The sequence below is a fragment of the Hyla sarda genome, chromosome 6, assembly GCF_029499605.1.
Source record: "Hyla sarda isolate aHylSar1 chromosome 6, aHylSar1.hap1, whole genome shotgun sequence".
In the NCBI taxonomy this organism is placed as follows: Eukaryota; Metazoa; Chordata; class Amphibia; order Anura; family Hylidae; genus Hyla; species Hyla sarda.
Genome location: NC_079194.1, coordinates 125,974,976 through 125,997,292, shown reverse-complemented (window position 1 = coordinate 125,997,292; position 22,317 = coordinate 125,974,976). Strand labels below are relative to the sequence as shown.

The following is a 22,317-nucleotide window of genomic DNA, read 5'->3' as shown; positions in this document are numbered from 1 at the left end:
GGGTGCTGAGGAAGCTCAAGGCAGAGGACGACCCCGCCATTCTGGTAGCTCCAGATTGGCCCCGAAGGTCGTGGTACGCCGACGTATTCAGGCTCTCCACTCCACTGCGCCTTCCGCTCCGTCCGGACCTGCTCTCTCATTTCCTCTTTGCCACCCCAATTTACAGTCGCTGCATTTGACGGCGTGGCGGTTGAGACCGCGGTTTTGAGGGCCCGCGGGTTCTCTTCCCAAGTCATTCGCACCATGCTCGAGGCTCGTAAGCCCTCCTCCGCAAGGATTTACCACCGTACTTGGAGGTCTTATTTTCGTTGGTGTGAAGCCCAGGACTTCTCCCCGGTGACCTTCTCTGTTCCCCGTCTTCTCTCCTTTTTGCAGTCGGGGTTGGAACTGGGGTTGTCTCTCAGTTCCCTTAAGGGTCAGGTTTCAGCCCTTACTGTTCTTTTCCAGCGGCCCCTGGCTTCTAATCCTCATGTCCGGACCTTCCTGCAAGGAGTGGCGCACGCTTGAATTTGGTTCTTTGTGCCCTCCAGGGTGCACCCTTTGAGCCCCTTAGAGAGGTGTGTCTCCGTCTCCTTTCTTGGAAAGTGGCGTTTCTGGTGGATATCGCCTCCATCCGGAGGGTGTCTGAATTGGCAGCCCTTTCCTGCCGTTCTCCGTTCTCCGTTTCTGGTGATCCACCAGGACAAGGTTGTTTTCCGGCCAGACCCTTCCTTTTTACCTAAGGTGGTCTCGGCCTTTCATCTCAATGAGGATATTGTCCTCCCGTCATTTTGCCCGGCTCCTTCTCATCCTAAGGAGCGCTTACTGCACAAGCAGTAAGGTTCGTGCTGTTCGGTCTTATCTCTCCATCACTTCTTCGTTTCGTCAGTGTGATTCCTTTTTCGTCCTTACGGAAGGTCGTCGCAAGGGACAACCTGCTTCCAAGGCCACCATTTCTAGGTGGATTCCGTCCGCCATTTCGGAAGCCTATCGCTGTAAGGGGAAGATTCCTCCTTTCAGGGTTGTGGCTCATTCCACCCATTCTGTTGGGGCATCCTGGGCTCTCCAGAATAGAGCCTCGGCCTCGCAGATTTGCAAGGCGGCTACCTGGTCGTCTTTGCACACTTTCTCTAGGTTTTACTGGGTTCATACTTTCGCATCACAACAACAAAAAATCCCCAGGGATTCCAGGGCAAATTATATATAACAACAACCTTTTTAGGGGTCGCCCCCCAAGGGGTTAACCCTAAACTAGAAACCCCCCTTAAAACTGAATTTTATTATATCATTTAAAATATATGAGCTCCGGTATAGTGATTAAAAATACAGCTAATAGTTGCCTATATAGTATGCGTGCATCCTGTGACTCTTAATAGTGATACTGTGCTTTAACAGCACTATTGTGCGGATGCCGCTCCACTAACAGATGGGCACTGATAGCTGCTAGTTAAAACATGAATAGCCCTCCGCTTCCCGACGTTTCGTTTGATAAACCAACTTTATCAAGGTACAGAGGCTATCAGTGCCCATTTTTTAACACTTATCCTTTCTCGAAGTATCCATTGGGGGACACAACTCCCGCCCTTTTTGGGTTTTTCCTTGGTTCTCTGTCCGAGGGTGTGTTCAGTTATGTTTTTTCTTCTGGTTCTCGGACAGTTTTGGGTTTTTCCTTGACCTATTGGTCTCCTCCTATTGCTCTGGAACTTAAACTGACTAGCTCAGAGCCTGAAGGCGGGTATATCCTGCCAGGAGGAGCCAATTGTTTTTGTTGCCATAGTGTCACATATCCTAGAGACAGCAAGATACACCCACTGTCTGTCTGTGTCCCCCAATGGATCCTTCGAGAAAGAGATTTTACGGTAAGTGTTAAAAAATCTCCTTTTTAGAGACAGAGTGGGAGGCTGGAGGATGTCATTCCCTAACTTCATGCATGTAAGTTAAAACCAAAGAGGGGAAACTACTCTATTTAGCTAATGAATATTATTTAGACAATTAAATAGGTTGATGAGAGGGAAGAGATGGGTTTAGTTCCCCAGAGTACCCCTGTAAGGGTTAGTGGCCAGAATGGAAACTGCAAGATTTCAGGATTATTTGAAAATATAGATAATAAAATGAAAAAAAGAAAAAAAAAATTACCAAAATTCTTTGAAAGTAACATAAAACTTGATTTAAGCAACAGATCATTTTCTGGTGCCACATTCTCTTTAAACCTTCATTTCATTTGGCTTTTTCTCAGGCACAGTTCGTAGTCACCTGTCAGAATTTAAGAGGCAGCGAGCCGCTAGAATTGATCACTATGTGGTGGAAGTCAATAAGCTTATTATACGTCTAGAAAAGGTGAGTTTTAGCTGGGTTACAGGCTATGACCACAATTTTTTGTTGTCTCAATGAGGGGTATTAATCAAAAATGAACTTGCCTTTTGTTCAGTTTACAGGAAAAAAGTTGCAAGGAAAATGGCGGCCGTGCCCCAGATTTATCAATTGGCCCACAGACTTTGATGAATGCCTGTTGAACTGCTCTCAATAAATGTCGCAGAGCAGTGGCGGACGACAATTGTATTAAAAGTCGCATGGACCCTAATACAATTGTTACATAGAGACATGTAGGGCAGGGTCGAATTACCCTGTGATATGTTCTAAATCTGGTCCGTACAACTTTTCTGCAACATTTCGCAGAAAAGTCGCACATGATGAATTAGTGACCACTGCACAAAGTGATCTAAATCAGGTCACTTTGTGGTCATAAAAATTAAACAGTCTAAATAAAATGTCACTGGAAAAGTCTCACAGGCCAGCCTGCGACTTTTCCTGCAACAAATTTAGATGAAAAAAGGAGTCTAAACAAATTAATAAATTCCCCTCAATCTCTCTAAAATATGAAATGCAGCAACTTTACATTAGGTCTTTAATACAAATTTTCTACCATTTTGTTTCTATCGTTCCGATGGCTGACATTTACTAAATCTGTCTAAATCTTACAATGAATACTTAAACTAGACAATTTAGGAATCTGCCAGATTTATCAAAGTGTGTTATTCCATTTGATAAATCTGTTTTTTCAGACTGTCTAGTCTAACTTTAAACTATTAGTTGCCTTTAAAGGGGTACTCCACTGGTCAGTCGTCATGCCCCCTCCCATTGACTTGCATTGAGGGGGCGTGACCATGACATCACGAGGGGTGTGGCCGACCCCCGCAGCGTGAAAGCAGTGTTTGGAGCATTTACTTCGGAACGCTCGCCAGTGGAGTACACCTTTTAATTATGGAAGAATGTTGCATGTCGCATAGTGCCTTATCTAAAGCCACCCCTCTTAAGTCACATGCTGGGGGAGGGGACAGGGGGGGCTGTCTAAAGCTTATAATAAATGGGGCACAAAGTCATGGCTGCTTTCACATTGGGGGAGATTTATCAAAACCTGTGGAAAGGAAAAGTTGCTGAGTTGCCCATAGCAACCAATCAGACTGATTCTTTCATTTTGCAGAGGCCCTGTTAAAAGTGAAAGAAGTGATCTGATTGGCTGCTATCGGCAACTGGGCAACTTTTCCTCTGCACGGGTTTTGATAAATTTCCCCCATTGTGATTTTTGTATCTGTCAAGTTTATATGACTCTGCCTTTGAAAATTGTATAGAATCTTGTATTCATTGACTTCTATTGACTAATTGTATCCAACACATGCACCCATCATAGTCGTTTTTGTTTTTTTTTTTGCCAAATTTTTTGTCTAGTGAAAAATCGTGGTAAATCATGATTTTTCTTCCCAATTCAAAAATGGATTAAATTGTATTATATAACTGTACACGTTAATCTGTTTATTCTTACGAGAGACATAAAAATTAATACTGTTTGCTTTTTAACAAAGTGTGAAAACTTACTAATGTACATCCTACAGATATAGGGGGAGATTCATCAAAACCTGGGCAGAGGAAAAGTTGGCCAGTTACCCATAGCAACTAGCAATCAGATCGCTTATTTAATTTTTAGAAAGGCCTCTGAAAATAAAGAAGCAATCAGATTGGTTGCTGTGGGCAACTGGTCAACTTTTCCTATGCACATCTCACCCATAATTTTTAAATACACAAAAGAAAGGAAGCTTAACCGGTACAGACCAGAAAGTCATGACTACATATACAGTGACCCCTCGACTTATGATGGCCTCGACATATGATCATTTCAACATATGATGGCCTCTCAGAGCCTATCGTATGTTGAAGGCAGCCTCGACATATGATGCTGCTGTGTGTCAGGGCCATCGTACAAACAGCTATCTGACAGCGCTGACAACTTCAGCATCTGACAGATAGTTGTTTAATGTGCCCCGTGTGCCCCGTTCTGCCTCCTGTTACTCACATGCTGTCCTGCTAACTCATACAGGCTTCCACTGTGAGCTCCGTGTAAGCCCCGCCCCCCCAGTGCAGACATAGCCAATAGCATGCAGCATCTTGCTGCAGGCATCCAATGAGCTGCTAGCTGCCCTCCCCTTCCTTTATTAAGGAGCTGTAGTCGGCAGGATCGTAATGGAGGACATTCTGTCCCCCCTGAAGGTATTTAAAGAACTGTACAGTACTGTATGCGATGTCACACATCACATACAATACATAGACACACTATACACCCCATACATCAATGTTTCCCTATCAGTGTGCCTCCAGCTTTTGCAAAACTATAACTCCCAGCATGCCCAGACAGTCAATGGCTGTACATGCATGCTGGGAGTTGTAGTTGTGCAACAGCTGGAGGCACCCTGGTTTGTTAAACACTCCCCATACACTCCACATACAATGGTCATCCCAGAACCAATTGGCAGTTTCCCATAGAGATATGTATTCAACATACAATGGTTCCGAGGCCCCAGAACCAATTACCATTTTTACATAGACATATGTACTCGACATATGATGGTTTCAACATATGATGGTTCCTCTGGAAACAATTAATATCATATGTTGAGGGACCACTGTACATATATTACATTATATACATTTATATATATTTATAATATATATATAATATATATATATATATATATATATATATATATATATATATATATATATCACACACACACACACACACACACACAGTCATGGCCGTAAATGTTGGCACCCCTGAAAATTTCTAGAAAATTAAGTATTTCTCACAGAAATGGATTGCAGTAACACTTGTTTTGCTATACACATGTTTATTCCCTTTGTGTGTATTGGAACTAAACCAAAAAAGGAAGGAAAAAAGCAAATTGGACATAATGTCACACCAAACTCCAAAAATGGGCTGGACAAAATTATTGGCACCCTTAACTTTTGGAAAAATTAACTGAAATCAGTCGCTCCCTATAACCATCAATAAGCTTCTTACACCTCTCAGCCGGAATGTTGGACCACTCTTCCTTTGCAAACTGCTCCAGGTCTCTCTTATTGGAAGGGCGCCTTTTCCCAACAGCAATTCTAAGATCTCTCCACAGGTTTTCAATGGGATTTAGATCTGGACTCATTTCTGGCCACTTCAGAACTCTGCAGGGCTTTGTTGCCATCCATTTCTGGCTGCTTTTTGACATTTGTTTGGGATCATTGTCTTGCTGGAAGACCCAAGATCTCGGACGCAAACCCAGCTTTCTGACACTGGGTTGTTCAGTGCGACCCAAAATCCATTGGTAATCCTCAGATTTCATGATGACTTTCACTTATTCAAGGCACCCAGTGCCAGAGTCAGCAAAACATCCCCAAAACATCATTGAACCTCCAACATATTTCACTGTAGGTTCTGTGTTCTTTTCTTTGTAGGCCTCATTCCATTTTCGGTAAACAGTAGAATGATGTGCTTTACCCAAAAACTCTATCTTGGCCTCATCTGTCCACAAGACGTTTTCCCAGAAGGATTTTGGCAAAATGTAGTCTTGCTTTTTTATGTATCTGTGTCAGCAGTGGGGACCTCCTGGGTCTCCTGCCATAGCGTTTAATTTCATTTAAATGTCAACAGATAGTTCGCACTGACACTGATGCTCTCTGAGCCTGCAGGACAGCTTGAATATCTTTGGAACTTGTTTGGGGCTGCTTATCCACCATCCAGACTATTCTGCGTTGACGCCTTTCTCTTCCGTCCACGCCCAGGGAGATTAGCTACAGAGCCATGGGTTGCAAACTTCTTGATAATGTTGCGCACTGTGGACAAAGGCAAATCTAGATCTCTGGAAGATGGACTTGTAACCTTGAGATTGTTGATATTTTTCCACAATTTTGGTTCTCAAGTCCTCAGAGAGTTCTCTTCTCCTCTTTCTGTTGTCCACGCTTAATGTGGCACACACACAGACACACAATGCAAAAGACTAAGTGAACTTCTCTCCTTTTTATCTGCTTTCAGGTGTGATTTTTATATTGCCCATACCTGTTACTTGCACCAGGTGAGTTTAAAGGAGATTCACATGCTTGAAACAATCTTATTTATCCACAATTTTGAAAGGGTGCCAATCATTTTGTCCAGCCCGTTTTTGGAGTTTGGTGTGACATTATGTCCAATTTGCTTTTTTTCCTCCCTTTTTTGGTTTAGTTCCAATGCACAAAAAGGGAATAAACATGTGCATAGCAAAACATGTGTTACTGCAATCCTTTTCTGTGACAAATACTTCATTTTCTTAAAAAATTTCAGGGGTGCCAACATTTACACACACCCACACACACACATATATATATATATTAGTGTGTGTAGGTATAGTAGTACATCCAACATACCGTATCTAGACACAGGATAAAGAAAAAGACTAATAGACAGTGAAAAAAACGCCAGTGCTACCTTATACATGTATGTGCCGATACACAAGTAAATGCTGCAAAGACCATAGTACAGAGTGCCAGACCAGGGATCAGACGGACAGCGGTAAAAGTAGTTACAACATTGCTGCCACAGACCTTGACCATTTTTCTTCCTATTACTTGAGATATATGCATTGCACTGTAGTGTATCCACTGTGTTCTTGTATCTGTGTTTCCCAACCAGTGTGCCTCCAGCCTACGGCTGTCTGGGCATGCTGGGAGTTGTAGTTTTGCAACAGCTGATGGCACCCTGGTTAGGAAACACTGTTTTATCTAGATAAGATCATCCGTATATCTATACGTTTGATGGATGCAAAAATCGTCCTGTGAATGCAGCCCACGACCATGTGATCAAACTGCACCGAGCATGGTGTCTGTTTTAATGGAGATTTATAGGAGCTGTAGAAACAAAATGATAAGAGATATTTAATGATGAGCTCACCTTCGAATTGACTTTCTTTTCTGCAAGTTTTACCAAGGGTCTCATGTGTTCTTCATTTCTTCTGCTTTTCCACTGACGTCATGTACATTGTGGCTCAGTATGTTGTTAGTGTTGACATATGTAGAAACAAGCTGTACCTTGATCTTCTAATAGTATGCACAATGGGGGAGATGTATCAATACATGTGCAGAGGAAAAGTTGCTGAGTTGCCCATAGCAACCAATCAGATTGCTTCTTTCATTTTGACGGGCCTTGTTAAAAATAAAAGAAATCTGATTGGTTGCCATGGGCAACAGGGCAACTTTTCCTCTGCACAGGTTTTGATAAATCTCCCCCAATATCCGGTATGACCTGTGTATTTATTCATTGGAGCTGACATGTGTAGCTACATCAGTGGAAACCCCTCCCCTCCCCAAGAAGAATAGTATAGTGGGATATTTTGGGAAATGTAAATCTTTTATAAATTGACTTGCTGTTATTAATAAAATGCAGTGGAAGGAAGTTGTAGAACCCCTTTAACCTCTCAAAGTTGATCGCCGTGTCTAAAATGTAAAAACCGTGGTGTCCCGATCAGCTGAGGACACACGAGGGAGGGTCCCTACCTTCCTCCTCAGTGTCCGATTGGTGATTGATTGCTCCAAGCCTGAGATCCAGGCTTGAGCAATTGACTGCCAATAACACTGATCAATGCAATGCTATGGCATAGCATTGATCAGTGCCTGCAATCAATGTATTGCACGTTATAGTCCCCTATGGACGCTATAACATTGCAAAAAAAAAAAGTTTCTAAAAATGATTTAACCCCTTCCCTAATAAAATCACCCCCTTTTCCCATTAAAAAAAAAAAAAAGCTGTATAAAAAAAAAAAAAAAAAAGTTTAATGGCGTACACATAAAAAAAATTCTAAAGTACAAAAAGCATATTTTTTTCACTTTTTTTTATACCATTAAAAAAAGAATAAAAAGTGATCAAAAAGCCTGATCAAAACAAAAATGGTACCGATAGAAACTTCAGATGATTGCGCAAAAAATTAGCCCTCATACAATCCTGTATGCGGAAAATAAAAAAGTTATAGGGGTCAGAAAATGACAATTTTAAACGTATTAATTTTCGTGCATGTAGTTATGATTTTTTCCAGAAGTACGACAAAATCAAACCTATATAAGTAGGGTATCATTTTTATCGTATGGACCTACAGAATAAAGAGAAGGTGTCATTTTTCCCGAAAAATGTACTATGTAGAAACGGAAGCCCCCCAAAGTTACAAAATGGCGTTTTTTTTTTTTTGTAGGTTTTTTTTCTATTTTGTTGCAGTGGCTTTATTTTTTATTTTTTTTTGTTTCGCCGTAGATTTTTGGGTAAAATGACTGATGTCATTGCAAAGTAGAATTGGTGGTGCAAAAAAACAAAAAACAAAAACCATCATATGAGTTTGTAGGTGCAAAATTGAAAGGGTTATTATTTTTAAAAGGTGAGGAGGAAAAAACGAAAATGGAAAAACACTCAGTCCTTAAAGGGTTAAGTTCATTTAAATATTGATGTCAGCCTGGACATTTTGTCTGTCTGTGAAGATCAGTGGCTTTATGGCTTTGCTTTTATGTTTTCCCCTCCCTGCAACTTTAATACACAGAAAACAAGGTTATTTTACACCAGTCCATTGTATTTTTCCGTTTTCTTTTTCCCAGATATTGCGGTCAGCTAGAATCCGTTTCCTGCTGTGAATTACTTTACCAAAAATAAATAACTCCTTATTTTTAGCAGCAGAAAGCAGATTTAGTAACCCATGTTTCTTATCTGTTTGTCTCCAGCTAACATCGTTTGATCGTATTAATACGGAGTCTGCCAAGATAAGAGGTATGACGGATTTATTTAGCTTATGACTGACTTCAATTAATATTGTGTATAAAGGGGTATTCCGATGACTAATATTAAAGGCAAAGCAAATAAATGCGTAATAAACTTCAGAAGCATAAAACAAAGTCATAACTATGAGGTTAGGAGTAGTAGTCAGTACTTACAACAGTTCATATTTAAGCAGAAGAGTGATACAAGTGTTACTGTTATTATTTAATTAAGACCACCTCTGATCTTTAGATATATCTGGGTGAAGCGTGTGACAGCATGCTTCAATCCCTGGCTAGGCTCTCAGTTTGTCATATTGTAGAAGATGGGCTTCATTATAGTCTATGGAGCCTGTCTCCTGCATTGAGCACCGAGGTGGAGAGCGAAGTGTACTTTTGTGTGCTTCATCCGACCAAACCTACTAGCAACAGGTCATGTCCACTTTAAATGACAGTAAAGCTTTAAATTAGGCAGCTGGGGTTGTATGGTGAAACATTTCCTACTTCCTATTCTGTGTATCTACCTGATCGCAGGGGGTCTGACTGCTGGATACCCCCCCCCCCCTGTCCTGTTCCTGAGTTCGAGGGGAGGGGGGGGGGCATGGTCCTGTGGATAATTTCACCAGATAACCCCTTTAAGTACAAGTCTATGTACTAAATCCAACAAAAAAATAGGCACTTACCATATTTCTGAAGATAATATCCAAAGTTTTATTCAGTCCATTAAAAATGAAGCAGGCCCTACAAAGTTCTAGGTGCAATTCATGGTGGCATCAACAGCTGCATTGCAAGAACACTTCCTCATGCTTGCAACACAGAACAGCAGTTGCTTATACAGTGGTCCCTCAACATACGATGGTAATTCGTTCCAAACGAGCCATCGTTTGTTGAATCCATCGTATGTTGAGGGATTCGTGCAATGTAAAGTATAGGAAGCTGTAGTCACCTGTCCCCGCCGCTCCGGACCGCGTCTTGCCACTCCTGATGGTGTCCCCGGGCCTCCGCTGGGCTCTCCTGGTCTTCTCCGGTCCTCTGCTGTGCTCTCCTGGTCTTCTCCGGTCCTCTGCTGTCTTCTCCGGTCCTCCTCTGTCTTCCGCAAGGCCTTACTGGGCCTACGTAGCGATGTCCTTACGCCGCTCCTATTGGATGACTGGACAGCGTGCGCAGCAGCGTATTGACGTCACCGGAGAGGGCCGAGAAGACACCGGAGGACCAGCGCTGGACCCGAAGGGCACCCCGGAGCATCGTGGAGGGGTAAGTAATACTCACCGCACCACATGGGGAACATTAAGCTGCTATCCGACAGCAGCTTAAGCATTTTGCGCTGCAGGATAGCACTTAATGCGATGGCCCCGACATAAAAAAGCATCGTATGTCAATGCTGACATCGACATGCGATGGCCTCTGAGAGGCCATCGTATGTCGATTTGATCATATGTCGGGGCCATCGTATGTCGGGGGGTCACTGTACTATGAATTATTCCTAGCACTTTGTAGGCCCAGCTTAATTTTTTATGGATTCAATAGCACCTGAAATCTCCACTAAAAGTTGCTTTTTTTTCCCTACATTGTGGCCCAACCAGACTCCGCAGTGTGTATTGCAACACAATCTGATTCCAGTGAATATACGGGCCCTCATTTACTATTGCAAACCCGACATGTTTTGTCGGGTTGTGCGCCAGTTTCGGGCGCATTGCCCCTAAAATTCTGTCTGCGCCAGAATATGCGCCTGAAATTCTGTCTGCGCCTGAATTTGCGTCTGAAATTGTGCCTGAATTGAAAAAACCCCAACTAACTCTCCATTTTGCTAAGGGGTGTGGTCACAGAAAAGGGCCGTGTTCCCCCGACATTTTCACAAAATCCCAACATATTTACTAAGGTTTCCACATAAAATGTGGTGGATTTGAGATGAGGAAAACCAGACAGATCAGAACATGTGTAAAAAAAGCAAAGTGTAGGGAAAGTGGAAAATGTAGGGAAACCTTAGTAAATACCGTGGAAAATACATTGTAGGGAATTAAACCCACAAAGAAACCTACACAACACTCTTAGTAAATAAGGGCCACAGTGTTGGATCAGAAGTAGGGCTTTGTAAGAGTGAAGCCAAAGGGGTTTGCTAGGCTTTACTTGATTTGACTCCCCCATTTTAGTGGACAGAGACCTACCTATCAGAAATTGATGTTCTCATTTTTGTTGTTTTGCATTTCTCTTAGCCATAGAGAGATCGGTGGTACCATGGGTCAGCGACCAAGATGTGCCCTTTTGCCCAGACTGTGGGAACAAATTCACCATTCGCAACAGACGACACCATTGCCGGCTTTGTGGGTCCATAATGTGCAAGCGATGCACAGAGCTTATCACCATTCCATTTGCCAGTAAGATGTGAAATAGTATGATATAGTGTTCTTCATGCTTTCTCTGTAGATAGTTATGCTTCGCTCTCCAATTGTTTTCTCCAGAATTCGATATTTCTGTGTATGACTCATGAACTCATCTATTTTTTTTTTTTTTTCATGAATCGTGTACCAATGTATTTTTTCATGACTCACATTGTCTGTTCTCTATTGAATATCTGCACTGACAACCCACTATATCAATTTGTAGAACAAAAAGGATTTTTCAGGTTTCTTAAATGTCAGTCAAATTATTCACAACTTTTTTCCATAAGGTTGCTCCCTGTGATCATTGACATTTTTGGCTGGTCAGCATTCAGAAGAGCTGTATGGAAATACAGTAATGATATTGAATAATGTACTTTGTGGCCACATTATTATGTGTATCCCAGTGTTAAGTCTCTGCTTATTTCAGCACTGCAATAAAATAATTCTTTTTCTTTTTCAGTAAATCTTTAGACCTGTCTCCTGCCTTTTCTTTTACAGATAAATTAACTAGCGCCAGCAAACACTCCATCTCTACCCATGGCAGTCCAAACTTATCCCCAAACACTAGTGCTCAGACCTCTCGTCGGGGCAGCATCAGTAGCCTCAGCAGCGTCAGTTCTGTTCTGGAGGAGAAAGATGATAAGATCCGCTGCTGTCAGCACTGTAAGGACACACTACTAAAGAGGGAAATGCAAATGGATGAGAAGGACCACACACCAGAAATTGTCAAAGTCTACCAGGTAAATCTGGGCAGGAGGTCACGTGTCAAATATATAGATGAACAAACAAAACATTTGAGCATACAAACATTCTGGGATTATGGTATTTATACTATTTCAAGATTTCATACACCAACACTTGGGAGACAGGACTATCAAACCCTTGCCCGGTCCTTGAATGAAAAGCTTCAGCAGACAAGCTGATATTAGAAGAAAACTTGATTCAAGACAGTAGGGGTACAGAATAATGGTACTGTGATGCTTGGGGTACAGAACAATGTTACAATAAAGCTCAGGTTAACGGAACAAAGGCACAGTGACATTTAGGGTAACAGAACAATGACACAGGGACATTTAGGGTAACAGAACAATGACACAGGGACATTTAGGGTAACAGAACAATGACACATGACATTTAGGGTAACAGAACAATGACACAGTGATATTTAGGGTAACAGAACAATGACACAGGGACATTTAGGGTAACAGAACAATGACACAGGGACATTTAGGGTAACAGAACAATGACACAGGGACATTTAGGGTAACAGAACAATGACACAGTGATATTTCGGGTAACAGAACAATGACACATGACACTTAGGGTAACAGAACAATGACACAGTGATATTTCGGTTAACAGAACAATGACACATGACACTTAGGGTAACAGAACAATGACACATGACACTTAGGGTAACAGAACAATGACACAGTGATATTTCGGTTAACAGAACAATGACACATGACACTTAGGGTAACAGAACAATGACACATGACACTTAGGGTAACAGAACAATGACACAGTGATATTTAGGGTAACAGAACAATGACACATGACACTTAGGGTAACAGAACAATGACACTTAGGGTAACAGAACAATGACACAGTGATATTTAGGGTAACAGAACAACGACACAGTGATATTTAGGGTAACAGAATGATGATACATTTCTGCCATTTCTTTTTTTTTTTTTTTTCTTTTTACAGAGACTCCGTATCTGTATGGAGAGAGTGGATGAAAAGGCTCCTGAATATATCAGGATGGCGCAGTCTATAAAGTATGCACAATAATTGTGCTAAGTGATCATAAATGATAATATCTATGGTTATCATCAAAGGATCTCACAAACTAGTATTTTGTGACATGTCAGTCAGATGTAATAGAATCATGATCATATGGAATTCACCTATTGGGACTTCCAATGATTCTGGGCTTTTGGTAATCTGCATAACTCATTTTAATGAAGAATGACTATACATACTTGGCTGATTTAAATAGCGAATGACTGAACATACTTGGCTGAATGTTCATCAAGAAGACGGAAGTGAAAGGATGCACTCACCCGGGGGTCTTGATATCAGAAGACTTTATTACATCAATGGTAAAACATGCAGGCGGGTAGGCGCAGAGGAGCAACCTCAAAGCGACAAGCTGTTTCCTGCCCAAAGATGTGCGCCTTGTGTGCAGGAAACAGCTTGTCACTGCGAGGTTGCTCCTCTGCGCCTTACCCGCCTGCATGTTTTACCGTTGATGTAATAAAGTCTTCTGATATCAAGACCCCCGGGTGAGTGCATCCTTTCACTTCCGTCTTCTTTATGAACATTTGTTTTTACTACCCTGTGGATTGCACCCCCCGGAACCACACGGACTGCGTGAACTGTATGCACATTGTTTGCGGGGATCGGTTGGTGTTGGGCAGCAGTGCCGGACGACAATTCTTGCTACTGGTTTATACTTGGCTGAATGTCTGGGATCAAAAACAGCCTTTTTTCATCATCCCTGCAGCAGGTCCACTAAATGTAACCTGTCCTACCTTTTATGTTGCCTAATAAACAAGTCATTGGGGCGGTTCCTGTGGTTCGGCCTGCCCTGTCTGCCCATTCCTAAACAGGCCAGTGGTATGGGAGAAAGCCAACAGGGAACTCCCTGATGACTCACTTTCATTATGCATTTTTAATCAGGTGGAATTAAAGTGATAACAGATTCACTTCAACAAGCGGATTTTTGCACTACACCCTTTATAATGCATTTGTTTTAGCAGACCCCCATAACACAGCCATAGATGTTTCTTTAAACCTTTTATAACATCTTTATTCGCCTCTGTTCCCTTCCCTGTCACTAAACATTGTGTTCTCTGATCTCCATTGTATTACTTTGAAGAAATGCACTAACACACCAAACTCTGTTGAATGTAAAATAATATATGAAATGAACGTGGGTGGGAGTGGAGGCTGTGCAACATCGCTTCTGCTCGCCTCCCATATTTGTCCCTGTGTTTGCCTATGACAGGGTGTAATTACCTGACAAGGACTCTGCTATATGTTTTGTGTTTATTTTGATTCACAGTGCTGGGGAGACAACCTACAATTTGGACCATGCTAACAACCTGAGAATGGAGGTCCAGAAACTTTATGAGTTAATAGATGCTTTAAGGTGAGAAGTGACACTGTGGTAGGGGTAGTCATTGTCAGGGAGTAAACTGTATTGTACCCTGAATGTAAGGAGGTTGCTGTATACCAGAAAGACCTGACCTATTCTCTGTGAATAGGAAAAAAACAGGGAACAGAGATGGTGCTATATAGTGCAATTATTTCTGGTTGATAACTGTAAATACAGTAGATGGATGAATCTGCTCACCTTGGAGTGTTGTGCTAACAGGCACAACACTGTGAAGTGCTTTGTATAGATAAATGGGAGGCATCCGGCCGTGACATGGACCTGAGGAAGAAGGAAGAGTCCTTCAAAACGCGTTGGCCATGAAGCTGTCTAGTATACTCACCTAATAAGACACATTGCTCTCACCATCATTGTGTCCTCGGGTGATGCACAACAAGCCACAAGTCGAATTTTTTATGGAAAAAGTGGAACCCTGCCAGGTCATCCTTATCCAGATTGTCTACCTGACATATTCTCTGGTATAGCACCATGCATGGGCTGTATGAATATACATCTTTTCTTTGCATTTAATATAGTTCTTGTGCTCAGTTTGTCAGTATCTTCATTGTCAGTTTCTTTAAACAAGCACTTTGCAAACACAGCATTAAATAAAGACAACAAATCTGCAAGTGTGCATGTATTCTAAGTGTTCTTATTAGTTATTGCTGATTTGATGATTTAAAAGGAGTACTCCAGTGTTTTAAAAAGTATCCCCAATCCACAGGAATCTTATCGCTGGGGGTTCTCGAGCACTTCCATAGAGAATGCATGAAGCAAGCTCCATGCAGGGGAGCGATTTGAAGCCCTGTTCTTGAGATTGTGGGGGGTCTGGTCCTACAGAATTTATAGAATTCAGAAGTACGATCTTCAGATTAGTATTTATCGCTGTTACCTTAAGTAATTCCCTGGACCCCCATGTCCAACAGAGAATAATATAATATAATAAGAAAAAGTAATATCAGAGATAATTGCAATTATATGCAGATTTCAGCTTTCTCACTCGTTTTAGCAGAAGAGATCCTAACGCATAAAAGTACGTCCAGCATATGGTTTGCCAAACTCCAACAACCCCCCCCCCCCCCCTTAATAGGGTAGTTAGGCGATAAAGACAGAGCGTACATTTTGGTTGGTATGATGCCACCAGGCCATCAATGTTTGATCACTGGGGGTAGGAGGTTGGCCACCTTTTTATTTTGCTGTTCTCTGTGTATTCCAAGGGTCATACCTCTATCAGTTAAACATTCATGGCCCTTCTCTTTTTTAAAGCTATTTTTATCATAATACTACAGAGAAATATTAGTCAGTGTGTTCCACCCCTATAATGTCCTACAAAGGAATATATCAGTGCAAATACATTGTCAGTATGAAATTAGAAAAAAATAAGAAATTTTAAGATTAATTCATTAGTTTGAATTATTTCAAACAATTACTATATTTTATATTTCTTTTTTGCTATCCGTTACAGTAAGAAAATACTAACCCTGGGATTAAATGAAGAACCCAAACCCCACCCTAAAAACCTACAGCTGCAGAAGATGATCAGATACTCAGCGACATTGTTTGTGCAGGTAATCTACCTTTACACGAGGACTAGAACGTATTTCAATCTCAGAAGATCTCACCCTGTTCCTGTTTAGTTTTTGTGACCTGTTAAAATTTTAATTTCCTTAGGAAAAACTGCTAGGGTTAATGTCTCTGCCAACTAAGGAGAAGTATGAAGAGTTAAAGGAAAAACGGAAACTGGAAAATGAGCAGAAACTACAACGAGAACGTCAGGTGACCTTACATATCCAATATACAATAATGGGTTGTTGATTTTATCTCTCTTGTAATATTACCGTATATACTCGAGTATAAGCCGACCCGAATATAAGCCGAGGCCCCTAATTTCACCCCAAAAACCCAGGAAAAGTTATTGACTCGACTATAAGCCTAGGGTGGGAAATACATCATCCCCCCCATGTCATCTTTCCCCCCCCCTGTCATCATCCAGACCCCCGTCATTAACACCCCCTCATCATCATCCTGTCATCATCACCCTGTCATTTTCACCCCTGTCATCATCCAGACACCCGTCATCATTCCCCCCCTCATCATCACCGCCTGTCAATCCCTTCATCAGTGGTCTTCAACCTGCAGACCTCCAGATGTTGCAAAACTACAACTCCCAGCATGCCCGGACAGCCATCGGCTTTCTGGGCATGCTGGGAGTTGTAGTTTTGGAGGTCCGCAGGTTGAAGACCACTGCGGCCTTTGTCATCATCCAGACCCCCCTTTAGTTTTCTACTCACCTCCCCTCGGTGGGAAGGAAGGGTGAGCTGGTCCGGACCATCTATGCTGCAGGGACCGTCCGGTGGGGAGGGTTAGTCGTTCCGGGCTGTCCATTTTCACCGGGAGGCCCTCTTCTCCGCTCTGAGCCTGGCCCCGGACTAGTGACATTGCCTCAACGACGACTCACAGGGACGTTCGTGCGCAGGTACGTCTGCTGCACATGGACGTCCCTGTGCGTCGTCGTCAAGGCAACGTCACTAGTTCGGGGCCAGGCCCTGGGCAGAGAAAAGGGCCTCCTGGGGAAAATGGACAGCCCGGAACGACTAACCCTCCCCACCGGACGGTCCCTGCAGCATAGATGGCCCGGACCAGCTCACCCTTCCTTCCCACCAGAGAGTTCACTCGAGTATATACGGTATGCCTGCCTATTTGGATTTATTGACAGTAAAATAAAATCCTGTAAATGGTAAGGAACTAAATCACAAAATATGTTAAGTTGCATAACTTTATTGTTACAAAAGTGGAACCCCTATTTAAGATTCTTTTTACTGACAGGCTGCTCTTGAAGCACAGAGGAGAGGAGATGAGAAACAAAAAGACTCTTTCGTGCGGTCCTCTGATGCTGTGAATGGCGTGCTTCAGCAGAGAGGCCGCATTCGTAAAGTGGAAGGATGGTTACCGACATCTGGTGTTACTCGAAATCGAGAAACCTTTGACCCTCTCCTCCAACAAATTGAGAACATAACTTCCTACATCCAGCAGGCTCAGGCGGCCGGTCGCGTGGACGAAGTTCATATGTTAAAAGAAAACCTGAGGCAGCTGCAAGATGAATATGACCAGCAGCAGGTGGAGACAGCCATAAGGATTTCCAAAAAGCTAGCAGAAGATGAGGAAATGCAAAGAGAACAGCTGGAGGTACTTAGAAAATGTGAGGAAAGCAGGGAGCAGAAGAAGAATTTGTCCCAGCAAAATAGAGCTCACTCCTTGGACTTTGGAGACCGTCGGCAGATGTCGGGATGGCAGGATAAACACACGGCAGCGCTAGATCTCCAACTTCCTAGACAAGATGTTATTCCTGTGCAGCCTCCGAGTCCTCAAGACACAAGACTGGTCCTCCCTTTACATATCTCTCCTGTTCTCCCGAGTAAAACTGTGAGCATACCTGTGTCCTTGAATCCCTTTGAGGAGGAAGATGATGTGTCAGAGGTGACCCCTTCAGACCAGATCCAGCAGAATGGAAACAAGGAATACAATCCATTTGATGAGGATGATGAGGAAAATCCAGAAGAACAAGGAGGAAGCACCCATGAGATTTCACAAACCTCTTATAATCCCTTTGAAACCTCTCCAGAACATGACTGTACACCACAAGTTCCAAAAAATCAATTTAAGGAGGATGAAGGAGCTTGCATCGGGAATCCATTTGAGGAACCTGATGATTTGGGAGCAAATGAAGAGGAGTTGATTGAGGAGGATCTGCTTCTACAACAGATCGATAACATCAAAGCTTATATATTTGATGCCAAGCACAGTGGAAGGCTGGACGAGGTGGAACTCCTAACTGAGAACCTGAAGGAACTAAAGAAGACCTTGGCCAAACAGAAAGGACAAACAAAGTGATCCAGAATCCAATGCTTGGTTGTCATAGTCCACTTCTACATTACCGAGTTCTTACCAGCAAAGCCTATGGTATCAAAAGCATTAACCAGACTATGCTGGGGTGCTTCATAATGACCAGCACAACTGCTTTTGGATCACTACTGTATATTTCTGGTAAATGTATACATTGGACTGGAAAGGTGGGTTGGAACTTTTATTAACCCTTATGCTGCCTAACTTTGTGCCACTGAATGTGAAGGGTCCTTTAAAGGTTCTATTTAATCCCATGAGCCCATAATATGGATTAATCCTTAGGGATATTAGCCACTGTCCATAGAAACGATATTACATGGACCATATGATGGTTTGAGGAGATGTGATCTCGACAGAATGATCTGTTACATCTTATAACACTACAGAACATGGTATACAAGCAGAGACCATAGGATATTATGAGATATGGGGAAGCTGTCGGCCTGTTGTTTGTCTCTAAATTGTGAGCCTTGTAGAAAAGATGTGATCACTCGCATAACCTGATAACTAGAACAATTTTGCATAATTTTAAGGGTATATTTACACCTTTTAAACACCATGTTTACATATATATATATATATATATATATATATATATATATATATATATATATATAATCTACATATAAGGTAACGCTGTGTTCATACATTGCATTACAGATCCTGCACTGATCCTGAATAACATACTGTTATATTTCAGACCTACGCTCACAATTCTGCTGGTTACGCAAGGGACATTTATTTTTTCCCACATCACACTACTTGTCAATTTCTTCTGTAAAGATTTCAGCTTCAAACTCTGCATGTACACACTGACTCATCCGGCAGAATGGTAAGTGCAGTATATAACAGGATGTAACTCGGGATCAGTATCGGATATGTAATAGATTTCCAAAGTAACTTTTTATGTAGAATTTTTTAATATGTAAACTGTAAAACAAAGCTTAAAGGTGAACATACAATACAGCGGCTAATACTATATGCAGTAGCATCTCAACCATTAGTCAGGGTGTTATGCTCTGATGATCTTTCTTTTAGTCACCATAAATGTCCGTCAAATATATAATTAGGTAATGCAAAGTATATATACCCTATCTATGAGCTTTGCAAGCACTTTGGGGGGAATTTATTAAAAGCAGCATCTGAGAGTAACAGAAGGCTGGCTTAAAGGGGTACTCCACCCCTAGACATCTTATCTCCTATTCAAAGGATAGGGGATAAGAAGTCTGATCGTGGGGGACCCCCCACAATACAGCATGCGGCACCCACCTGTTTCTTGTCCTGAAGCGCCGGAGGGTCTGGGTCCCGACCATGGGAACGGAAGTCTGTGACGTCACCACTCCGCCCCCGTGTGACGTCATGCCCCGTCCCCTCAATGCAAGTCTATGGGAGGGGGCGTGACAGCCGTCACGCCCCCTCCCATAGACTTGCATTGAGGGGACGGGGCGTGACATCACACGGGGGGCGGAGTCGTGACGTCACGCCCATCCGCCACGCCCCCTCCCATAGACTTGCATTGAGGGGACGGGGGCGTGACGTCACACGGGGGCGGAGTCGTGAAGTCACTGACTTCCGTTCCGGTGGTCGGGACCCAGACCCTCCGGCGCCACCGGCCAAGAAACAGGTGGGTGCCGCATGCTAAATTGCGGGGGTCCCGTAGCGGCAGGACCCCCTGCGATCAGACATCTTATCCCCTATCCTCTGGATAGGGGATAAGATGTCTGGGGGTGGAGTACCCCTTTAAGAGCCACATTTTTTAAGAGGTGCATGCCTCATAATAAATTTAGCTCATCTCACGCATAGTCCATTGCCCAGACTTAGAAATCTACACCAGAGCCTTCGTAAATTTAGAGTTTTCTCTACATTTGCTGTTACAGTATGGTTTCCACATTGTAGCAGTTAATGACTATTTTGGCATGTGAGACGCCACCCAGGGTATGTTCACACAGGGTATATAGGCTGTTAAATTGCTGTTCTGCTGCAGAAATGTCATGGATATGTTGCAGATTTTCCCCATTGACTTCAATGGGGAAGTCAGAATCTGCACTGAAATGTATTTCTGTAGATGTTATTGCAGTTTGTGTGGATCCACAAAATCCACAAAAAAATTAGCAATAAAGGATTATAAACCCATTTTTTTTTCCACCTGCAAATCCAGACCAAAAATAAGCAGCAGATCAACCTCATGTGAACATAATCTCCACAGAATTGTCTAGTGACCACTGAGCTCTTCATAGGATGGAAAATATTAAAGGGCATCACCTTCATGTTGCCTGAACCACAAGTCATCAGGACGGTCCTTGGCAGCTTGTTCTCACCCCTGTTGGGTACAGGAGGAGATCTATCCATAATAGCTGGTTTGGGCAGGGAGAAGCTGATGAGGAACATCTTGATGACTCTACGTTCAGGCAGCATGAAAGTGATGACAGGTTTCCTTTAAGAAGGGGGGGGGGGTATATGCAGAAACCTGTCTAGTCTAGATTATTGGCTCTGTTTATTTCCATCCAGCAAGAGAGATTCTGACCTGATCAGATTCCCAGCATTTAAGTGGATAGAAATCCAGCAGCTTCTGGGGTTCTTTGTAACAGGACAGGATACCTTTTAGTTTAGGCTGACTATAGTGCTTAGCTGAGATCATCTCATAGGCTTTGCTACAATGTATCAGTCTTAAAGGAGTACTGTAGTGGAATATAACTTATCCCCCATCCTTCGGATAGGGGATAAGTTATAGATTGCAGGGGGTCCGACCGCAGGGACTCCCCTGCAATCTCCTGTACGGGGGCCGTGGCAGTCTGCAGGAAGTGCCGTGCCGTCCCCAACATGGAGGGGGTTTATCGGCTGCCGCGTCATGCGGGGTCGAGACACCTCCTTTTGCGAACTACTGCGGCCCCATACAGGAGATCGCGGGGGGTCCCAGCGGTCGAACCCCCTGCGATCTATAACTTATCCCTTATCCTTCGGATAGGGGGTAAGTTATATTCCACTACAGTATTTATTTAAAGCAATGCTATTCAGCTTGTCTAGGCTTGAGAATTGTTGCAAAGCTTAACCTGTAAGAAGTCCTGAAATATTCCTATTCATTTATAGCTTGTAGGGCATTGAAACAGAAAGTTTATTTGAATGTTGAAGAACTTTATACAATAAATAAATACCTCATGTTAAGGGACCTGTCCTGATGAGTCCTCAAGAAGGGCATTGTAAGTGCTTTCTCACACAACGGAAAATGAATCCACAAGAAATTCAATGCAGATTTTGCCTTGCATCACACTTTCATTGACTTCAACGGGTTCTGTGACGGAACGTCCTATGGGGTTTTGAATTTTTGGAACTAATCACTGATTCAGCATTTTTTCTGCTCCATGAAGCAGAAAGAGCGCTGATCCACAGAGGAATCCCGTAGTGTGATCGTACCCTAAAGCCAGGTTCACACATCGGGAAAATATGCGGACTGTCCGCACAAAAACACCTTGTGGGCATTCCACACATTTGCCCGATCCAGCAGGCGCTAGGACCGCTCAAAAATGTGCTGTCTCATAGACGGCAATGCATTTCCTTGTGGACTCCGCAGAAATAATATACATGTCTATTCTTACTGCGGATGCCGAAATCAGAATTGCAGCGGCAGAAAAATCTGGCGCGGGAATTCTGCCGTGTGAACAGTGCAGCAGAATCCCATAGAAATCAATGGGACTGTGCAGACTTTCCGCCCGTGTGAACATACCCTAAGGGTGGTATCGTACGGGTACACTGCTGCCGCGACGCAAGCGCCAATCAAGCAGGTCGGTGCTTGTTTAACCTCTTAAGGAC

General features: G+C 42.8%; 1 protein-coding gene across 3 annotated transcripts in view; it reads left to right on the top strand.

Annotated features, from left to right (window-relative positions):
• The window catches only part of RBSN (rabenosyn, RAB effector), a 46,407-nt gene extending 26,724 nt beyond the window's left edge, over positions 1 to 19,683 (top strand). For all 3 annotated transcript variants that reach the window (XM_056524943.1, XM_056524941.1, XM_056524942.1), the window contains exons 4-12: positions 2,216 to 2,316; positions 9,034 to 9,079; positions 11,280 to 11,441; positions 11,946 to 12,187; positions 13,158 to 13,228; positions 14,518 to 14,604; positions 16,073 to 16,175; positions 16,279 to 16,383; positions 17,434 to 19,683. In XM_056524943.1, the coding sequence (XP_056380918.1) occupies positions 2,216 to 2,316; positions 9,034 to 9,079; positions 11,280 to 11,441; positions 11,946 to 12,187; positions 13,158 to 13,228; positions 14,518 to 14,604; positions 16,073 to 16,175; positions 16,279 to 16,383; positions 17,434 to 18,498 (1,982 nt within the window). In that variant the 3' untranslated portion in view covers positions 18,499 to 19,683. The remainder of the gene's footprint in view (positions 1 to 2,215; positions 2,317 to 9,033; positions 9,080 to 11,279; positions 11,442 to 11,945; positions 12,188 to 13,157; positions 13,229 to 14,517; positions 14,605 to 16,072; positions 16,176 to 16,278; positions 16,384 to 17,433) is intronic.
• Positions 19,684 to 22,317: the final 2,634 nt, after the last annotated feature.